At 34.6% G+C, this 8,955-nt stretch overlaps 2 protein-coding genes across 3 annotated transcripts; both read left to right on the top strand.

The window, feature by feature from the left end:
* Nucleotides 1–1,849: 1,849 nt before the first annotated feature.
* On the top strand, nt 1,850–4,163 carry LOC145093412 (ubiquitin-conjugating enzyme E2-23 kDa-like). 2 transcript variants are annotated; one of them, XM_079031538.1, is made up of 7 exons: nt 1,850–1,992; nt 2,585–2,645; nt 2,749–2,828; nt 2,918–3,032; nt 3,257–3,309; nt 3,429–3,557; nt 3,768–4,163. In XM_079031538.1, the coding sequence occupies exons 2-7, from the start codon at nt 2,602–2,604 to the stop codon at nt 3,911–3,913; spliced, it is 567 nt and encodes a 188-aa protein (XP_078887664.1). In that variant the 5' UTR covers nt 1,850–1,992; nt 2,585–2,601; the 3' UTR covers nt 3,914–4,163. The 2 variants fall into 2 exon arrangements, with proteins under 2 accessions (XP_078887664.1, XP_078887665.1); XM_079031539.1 differs by having other exon boundaries at nt 1,867–1,992; nt 2,590–2,645.
* Nucleotides 4,164–5,146: 983 nt separating this feature from the next.
* LOC145093413 (putative inactive receptor kinase At2g26730) lies at nt 5,147–8,672 on the top strand. The gene is made up of 2 exons (XM_079031540.1): nt 5,147–6,616; nt 7,912–8,672. Exons 1-2 carry the CDS (start codon nt 5,260–5,262, stop codon nt 8,496–8,498), a joined length of 1,944 nt encoding a protein of 647 aa, XP_078887666.1. The 5' UTR covers nt 5,147–5,259; the 3' UTR covers nt 8,499–8,672.
* The last annotated feature ends 283 nt before the right edge of the window (nt 8,673–8,955 follow it).

Genomic DNA, 8,955 nt, shown 5'->3' on the forward strand with positions numbered 1-8,955 from the left:
CACTCGCTGAGTGGTTAGGACAATCTTCATGCTACTCGCCGAGTCTGTTCTTCGGACTCGGCGAGTCCATGCCATGCATCGACTCAATCTCGCTTCTGCGGTCAGATCCGCTCCAACAACTCATAGATCTAGCCCTGCCAAGCACATTCATCACGTAAAGTCTCAATCTTGGCTACCAAGCAACGCCTACAAGGCCTCTTTTGATGAAATGACATCTAAAATGGAAACCTAAGTCTCCAACTCAAAAGGAAAGGCATAAAGCATGACATTTGGGACTCTCTGTACCTACTATGGTCCAGATCTAGGTACCATTTCCCCATGGGACCTATCATACTCCAAATACAAGGCAAACAAGGCATGAAGAAACCCTAGATTTGGCCATATCAAGAAAAACATGAGAATAAGCTCTGAATGTTACCTCAATTAGCTTCCTCTGTCGAAATGGGAGTAGATCTAAGTTCCCCAACTCCCTTAGCTTGGCTTTCCTCTTCCTTTCTTGCAAATACACACAAAAATGGTGAATAATGGCCTCTTATCTCACTCACAAGAACTCTCAACTGCTCTGGTGCTCCCAAGGTCGAAGGTAGCCACAATGAAGGCCATAAGGTCCCTTAAATAGGGCTCAGGACCGGGAAATTAGGGTTTCATTAAACAGCGTGGACTCGCCGAGTCCAGGCGCGAACCCGCGTCCAAAACCGCGATCCTACTCGGCGAGTTTGAGCTCCAACTCGCCGAGTCCCCTCACAAAACACCAAAAATATATGAATAAATAACACCTGAGGTTTCGGGCTGTTACAACCTACGGGTAGTTCAGCACCCCAAAATGGCTTGACACGGGTAGGACGGCACCCCAGAATGGTCGTACGGGTAGGTTGTCACCCCAGAATGGCCGTACCGGGTAGGTCGGCACTCCGGAATTACCCGACAGTATATATGTTATGTGATTGTATGGTATGTGGTATGATGGGGGAACTCACTAAGCTTCATGCTTACGGTTTTCAGTTTTGGTTTCAGGTACTTCGTGTTTAAAGGAAAGGAGCCGACTAGATTGCAGCGCATCACACTATGGTTTTCCACACACGAGATCTTTGGGATTACACTCTGATATTGTTTTATGATAACACCTTTGATTATTTCTACTTTGGTTTTGACATGACATGATATTACAGATGTTTATTTTATATTGTTGGTTTTATAATGACGTATTTAAAAATGAAATTTTTGGCCTGTATTTTTGGGATGTTACAAGTTGGTATCAGAGCCTTGGTTTGAGGGATTCAGGCACAATCTCGGGTGTGCCTGAACTCAAACTAAGGACTTGGTATGAAAATTTTCAAAGTAAAATCATTTTATAAAGGAAGTTTGAAAAGAGAAAAGAACTTTGAAAAGAACAAGGTGTGTGATGCGTGCAATCAGCCGAGCTCAAGTAAGTACTCCCAAATTACCCATACAAGTTATGTTATCAGTTTCAGTTTCAGTTTCAGATCAGTTCAGTTTCAGTTTCCGTAGAACAGCATGCTAGTATAGGACTAAGGATCTAGGAGGATGCCTTATGTGCCTGTTTTATGTGTTTCAGCTTGATGAGAATTGCATACTAGTATTGAGTAGACAGTAGTAGGATAATGTTAGGTCCCTAATGAGTGACACCTATCATGTTATGTCATCGCCGTATCATCAAAAATTATCACATCTGATAAATAGTCAAATATGGAAACAAATCCATAAACATGTTTTAATTAAGACGGAATTTAATAAAATATCAAAATCAATTCTCAATGATTTTTGTGATATTTATCAATTAAAAACAAATATTTATTCATTCAAATTTTAACCAAGTCATTATAATTATTCGGCTAAATATATATTTCTCTCTTTCCTTGTTCCCCTTCGTTTTATCTAACATAATTTCTCCTTCGATTCCCCTTTTTTATCCTTCAAATTCACATAGATTTCTTCACCCGAAGAATCATCGATCTGCTCTTTACATACTCGGTGGGTTTTTGATATCGTTGATTCTAACTTGATTCGATTGGTGGTGCTTTATCGCCCTGAAAATCTCCTTTAATTGATCAGTAACATAATCGGATGGATAATTTGACCCCAATTTTGTACGATCACATCTTGGTGGGGATAGATTATCTCTTGCATATATGACTTTCATATCGTGCTTATATGATTTTGAAGTTGGTTAGTGTATTTCTGTATGTGATTTTTTACTTAGGTTGCAGGTTTAGTTTCTCAAATGATGATTGTTAGGTTTAACGAAATTCAAGGATATTCAATTCATTGGTTTAGTAGACGACGAGAAGACCAAACTTGAAACCCTAAAATGTAGTTAACTTACGAATTGTTTTTCCACTTGAGAATTTGCTACGCATTGAAACTTAAACAAAATTGACATGAAAGTTGCTTCATCCAAAGATAGTCATAAATTCATAATCCCAATTCCCACATTGGGGAATAAGGACCATAAGTGTAATGATTTCAGTTTCTTTTTCATGGCCTTCTGATATATAATTTGGCATCGATCTTGTTCTTGATTTGATCTTATTGCAGTATCTTATAGTTTTTGCTAAAATGGCAGGTTAGATATTGCAGAAAATGTCGTCTCCAAGCAAAAGAAAAGATATGGATGTCATGAAACTGTAAGCATGCTCTGTTTTACATGTTCTTTTGCTTTCAACTCCTAATTTGGTTACAATCTGCCATTGATTTTGCACTTAGTTACATGTTGTATTCATGTTGAAGGATGATGAGTGACTATGCTGTGGAGCCAGTAAATGATTCCATCAATGAAATCAATGTGGAATTCCATGGTCCAAAAGAAAGTAAGATTCTTCATCTCTTCTTCACTCTCATATCATTTGTTTTTGCAATTATATCTTATATATACATATTTACATCATCTTTCTTTCAGGTTTATATGAAGGTGGTGTTTGGAAAGTGCGTGTGGAGCTTCCAGATGCTTATCCATACAAATCTCCTTCTATTGGTTTCTTAAACAGGATTTTTCACCCAAATGTTGATGAACTGTGAGTTTACTTTTCAGAATATTTTCGTTTTCATCTTCATCTTTCAACAAATTGCAATTATCATCCCTCTTTCTACAAATTGAACATGACATTTTTACTATGTTTGGCATGCATTGGACTAATGTCAATCGGACACAGACTCACTTTCAATCTCTTGTATGTGCAAAAGACGTGAATGCCCTTATCATCTTCATTAACAACTGGAAATTTTTGTTGAATTGCAGGTCTGGATCTGTCTGCTTGGATGTCATCAACCAATCTTGGAGTCCAATGTTTGGTAATTTATAATTTGTTTTTCCACAAATCTTGATTGTTATGTTTATAGTAGTGGAATGTATCTTTTGTATATAAGCTTAATTATTATTATTATTTTTAAAAAAAAATTATTATCTACAGATCTTTTAAATGTATTTGAGGTTTTTCTCCCCCAACTTTTGCTATACCCAAATCCTTCAGACCCACTAAATGGTGATGCAGCATCATTGATGATAAAGGACAAGGAGCAATATGAGAAGAAAGTCAAAGGTTCCTCTTCCTCATCTTTCTTTCTTTTTTCCATTTACTAGGGGCATTTTAGTAAATTTGTGATGCTGAATAACAAGAATCAGTAAAAGGTCTTGAAGGAGATGGTGTTTGGATGTGCTTGAAGTTGTTGAGTATTTGAAATTTTTTTATAAGTTAAGAAATTAATTAATAGAACAAGGGTATATTAGTAATTTGGGTTTCTTGGTGTAGAATACTGTGAGCTATATGCAAAAAAGGAGAATATCAATGGCAACACACTTGGAGATGAAAGTGATGAAGATGAAAGCAATGAAGATATCAGTGATGGAAGAAGTGAATCAAGTGAAGAAGATGTTGCTGGAAATGCAGACCCGTAAAAGACATAAATACCCCTGAACTCAAATATTATAAGATTTGTTTTTTTTTTTTTTTTTTTTTTTTTTTGTTTAAAAATCTCCCACTCTTGATACGGGTTTTGTCACATAGTTTCTTGTAAAATTTAGAGCAAAAAGCAGAGCCATTTATGCTTTGCTGTAGATGTGTAATGAAAATTTGTTTGTAACTTTCACTTGCCACCCTGGATTATTTAAAGATGAATATAAATGGGAATTTGGAATTTATCACAAACACTTTGTTCATTTTCATTTTATTGGAATATTATTATATCAGTTATATTTTGTTTTTGCTTTGATCCTTTTAATTTTATTGTATTATTATATCAATTATTTTGTTTTCCTTTGATGTAATGTTTTTTGGACTAATATCACCTCTTTTTCTAGCAGGAATGATGATGTCATAGGGAAAATTTGACAGGTGGCAGTTTATGTAAATATGTATGAGTTTATCACTGTGTAGCTTTAAATAAGAGGGTGTATGAACTTCAGAGTAGTTGAATAATATGAGTTTTTATATTATATGTGACTTTAAATAAGAGGATGTATATGCTTAAAATCAGAGTAGTTGAATAGTATAAGTTTATCTTATATGTGGCTTCAAATAAGAGGGCGTAACAAAAACAAACTGTAAGGACCTTCCAAGTTAAAAAAATAAGTTAAAAACAAAACGTGCAAATTACCCCAAACCATAGGGATCATTCGTGTAATTTACTCTATTCGTATTGGATTTTCTGACTACATCTAAACTCTAGTTGCTCCTATTCCTATTGGAGTTTAGGTATTGTTAATGATGACCATGTCATCATGAAGACAAAGTCATAATGTTGGGGGCTTATGGGATTCTTCTCTATAAGTAAAAATGTAAAATGATGGCTATATCTTATAACTACTTTATTACAAACTGTTTGTCATTTTGTTCTTATATTTTGAAACCCTTTGGAGAAATAGACACGGATAACAATAATATACTTATATGTCGTACAAGAAGATAGATTACAAGGTATAATTATTTAATCTTTTATGAGTTAAGGTCAACATCATAGATGATTCATTATTTAAACCGAAATAGCATCTTTACTGCATAATCCTACACAAGATTGTTGTACACTTAAGACTATTAATTATCTCCGTCCTTTTCAAGTGCCGGCTTTTTGTACTAAAGTGTTGTCTCCTACCAAATGGTAACATTATGAATTCCAAATTCTATTCCATTGTTGTTTTCATCACCAAAGAAACTGAGATCAATGTGTGAGTTTTTTCTCTAAGTGTTATATTGTCCACCTTCCACCACAAATCATATCTTGAAATTCTTGTTTTCTTCCTTTTTAATGTTGTTAGCCAAAATGAACCCGATTCCTAATTGGGTATTTGTTCTTTCGTTGTTCTTGCTTCTTAACGGAATGGGATCGGTTGAAATCGATGCTATTGATGCGTTAGTCGGGTTTTTCGAAAGTCTTTCCGGGAACTCTTCGATTCCGATTCCGGTCTCCGGTTGGAATCTCACTTCCGATCCTTGTGAAGCTAAGTGGACCGGAATCACTTGCCATGATCAAATATTGTCCGTTAAGTCAATCGCTTTTGATAGTTTCAATCTCTCGGGAACTTTTAACCCGAGTTTTATATGCAATATTACATCTCTTGCCCTTTCTATCGCTATCATTAGCATCAAAAACAATAATCTACACGGGGACGATTTCGACACAATTGCTAATTGCAAGGAACTTACTCACTTATACATAAGTGGAAACCAATTCGTGGGTAACCTTCCGGAAACTCTTTCCCAATTGAACAATCTCAAAAGACTCGAGATTTCAGATAATGGGTTCTCGGGGGATTTACCGAATTTGCCCCGAATATCGGGCTTAATCGAGATTTTAGCCCAAAACAATCAATTCTCGGGGCCCATACCCGAATTTGATTTCTCAAATCTAGCATCTTTTAATGTATCCAATAATAATTTTTCGGGCTCGGTCCCACCAGGGGGTGACCGTTTTACCCCCTCTAGCTACCTTGGGAATCTTGGATTATGTGGCGACCCGTTACCAAACAAATGTGAAGTCCCGGGACCTACAAGCCCACATGCGGCCCAAACCTCGGATAACTCAAAAAAGAACGGGTCAAATTCGACTGAAATCTTGATGTACTCGGGCTATGCTCTCATTGGTTTAGCCATTTTGCTCTTGATTATGCTCAAGATATGTAAAAAGGGAAAAAACAAGAAAGAAGAGTTGGTGGAAGAAGGTGATGATGATAACTATCGATCAAAAGACGAAAATGCCCTTGAATCTATCGAATTCAAAAGCATTACAATGAGTAAATCCGAGGTTTTTGGTGGGAATTCGATCGAGAGTGGGCCCGTTTCTTCTTCTTTGATTGTTCTCACGAGCCCGGAAGTTAACGGGTTGAAATTTGAAGAACTTTTGAAGGCACCCGCGGAGTTGTTGGGGAGAGGGAAACATGGGAGTGTTTATAAGGTGAAATGTGAAGAAGAAGGAATGACTCTTGCGGTTAAAAGGATTAAAGATTGGTTGTTACCTTCGGACGAATTTAAGTTAAGAATGAAAAGATTGAATCATGTGAAGCATCCGAATGTATTGCCGGTTGTTGCATTTTATTGTTCGCGACAAGAGAAGCTTATGGTTTATGAGTACCAACCTAATGGAAGTCTCTTTAAGCTCCTTCATGGTAATTTTCTTCCCTTTTCTTGTGTTTTGGTGCTTTATATAGTAATAAACTTTCATTTATTTGTGTATTGTCTATCATAACTTCGTAACTTCAACTTTTTTCTTTGTTAAGACATCTAAATTTGGGAAATTTTAATTAGTTACAACATTGTAGGCAAAATTTTCTTTGTATTTGCACCATTTTTCTTTTGAAATACGACGTTGGAATTGGAATAAATAATATTAGGATGCTAATAACCAAATCAATAAAATAAGTTGTTTCTTGCATTTTATTATATAAAACAAATAATTTATTTGTGTTCTTACGTGCTTTATATAGTGGAGTTATGTTATATATTAAACCACTAAATACAAAAAATAGCAATATACATTCATTTTTTTCCTTCTAATTAAGACTTCATACTATAAAACATCGAACTATTATAATATTATACTAGTTTATAACCCGTGGGCACCACGGATTAAAAAGGTAAAAATAATTTTAATTAAATTATAATGTAATTATTGAACAATGATAAAAAAAATTAATAATTTAATAAATTAGGCAATAGATATTACAAATAAATTTTTTGTTGATGTGTTTGATATGTGTAAAATGGAGGAATGAATTAGTAAAAATTTAATTAATGAAGAAAAACCTTAGAATGATAACTGACAAATAATTAATATGAAGCTCTAATTGATTGGCACGTGACAAATGTGCTACTCTTTTATTAGGGAGGGAGATATCCAATTTTTATTACTAGGAAACTATATTTCAAAAATATATTATTATAATGGTAAAATTGTTTTGTGTTTTGACACACCTGTGAATGGGTCATTTATAGAAATATAATTATGTTATAAGAATAAATATATAATAATCAAATAAAAGAAAGTTTATTGCTATTTATTTTATTTTATGTTATATTTTTATTTATAAAACAAAAAGTTTATATATGTTTTGGTGTTTCGCATAGCACAACTATATTATATATAATATAAAACGTGGAAATGCAAAAAATATCAATGTACTTCTGTTTATTTATATAATATGTTATACAATATCTTTTTTTTTTATTATTATTATTTTTTTATTTTATAAATCAAGACATGATATTTTAAAATATATACCAAATTACATCATTATATTATAATTTTTTTCATTGTAAGGCTTTATATTATAAAATGATAAGTATTATCTAATGCAATAAAATTTTATTTTATATAAAAAAACTCTATAATTAGGTAAATTTTCAAAAACTACATTGTCATAAATTGTATTTGATCTTATAGAACACAAACAATAATTTGCAGGAATGCCAATGGGTCAAACATTCGACTGGAGCAGCAGGCTCGGAGTTGCATCCACCATAGCCGACGCTTTATCATTCATGCACGATGAGCTTCATCCAGACATCCCTCACGGAAACCTAAAATCCTCAAACATTCTCTTCAACAACAACATGGAAGCTTGCATCAGCGAATATGGTCTAATGTCACTCAACAATTTCAACAATTCCCCAATCCCCAACAACAACACCTTGCAACTCGATCAAATCGATGGATTCAGAGGCGATATTTATGCATTTGGGGTTATTCTTCTTGAGCTTTTAACCGGAAAGATGCCGATGGTGGAAAACAACGGGATGGATCTCGCGACGTGGGTGGTTTCGGTGGTCAAAGAAGAATGGACGGTGGAGGTGTTTGATCGAGCACTGATTCGGGAAGGCGCGAGTGAAGAAAGGATGGTGAATTTGTTGCAGGTTGCGATAAAATGCGTTGACAAATCGCCGGAGTCGAGGCTGAGTATTAATCAAGTTGCAGGTATGATTAATAACATCAAGGAAGATGATGAAAGATCGATTGATGTTTCAGAGTCTCCCTTTGATGCAAGGAAATAAGGGGGATTAGAAGTGTTGAAAATGTTTTTTAATATGAGGTATTTTGAATTTGGGTTTTGATTTTCGTGGGTGACGTGTTGGTACTTTCTTTATAGAACATTGTGTGTTTAGAATATATTTGGAATTTAGTTTTGTAAGAAGAATCTTTAAATGAAAGCTTCTTGGATTTTTTTTTCTTTCATTGAAAATGTGGGTTGGATTTGAGCTAACTTTAGGGAAAATGACAATGTAACATAACGAACTTTGTGATTTGTCCCAATTTGGTTATTAATTTTTTTTGTGCAATAGGTCACTAATTTTTTAAATCAATACTTACCTACGTAGTGCTGGCATGGCCTCCATGTGTCAATGATGCCTTTACGAAATCAACTCCCACCATCGCCACAATGATTGTCCATGTGCAACCACCTTTGTCGGCTTACTCACTGTCCACCTCTTGGTACCACCAACATTCATC

The sequence above is a fragment of the Lactuca serriola genome, chromosome 3 (assembly GCF_051521515.1).
Source record: "Lactuca serriola cultivar US96UC23 chromosome 3, Lser_US96UC23_V15, whole genome shotgun sequence".
In the NCBI taxonomy this organism is placed as follows: domain Eukaryota; kingdom Viridiplantae; phylum Streptophyta; class Magnoliopsida; order Asterales; family Asteraceae; genus Lactuca; species Lactuca serriola.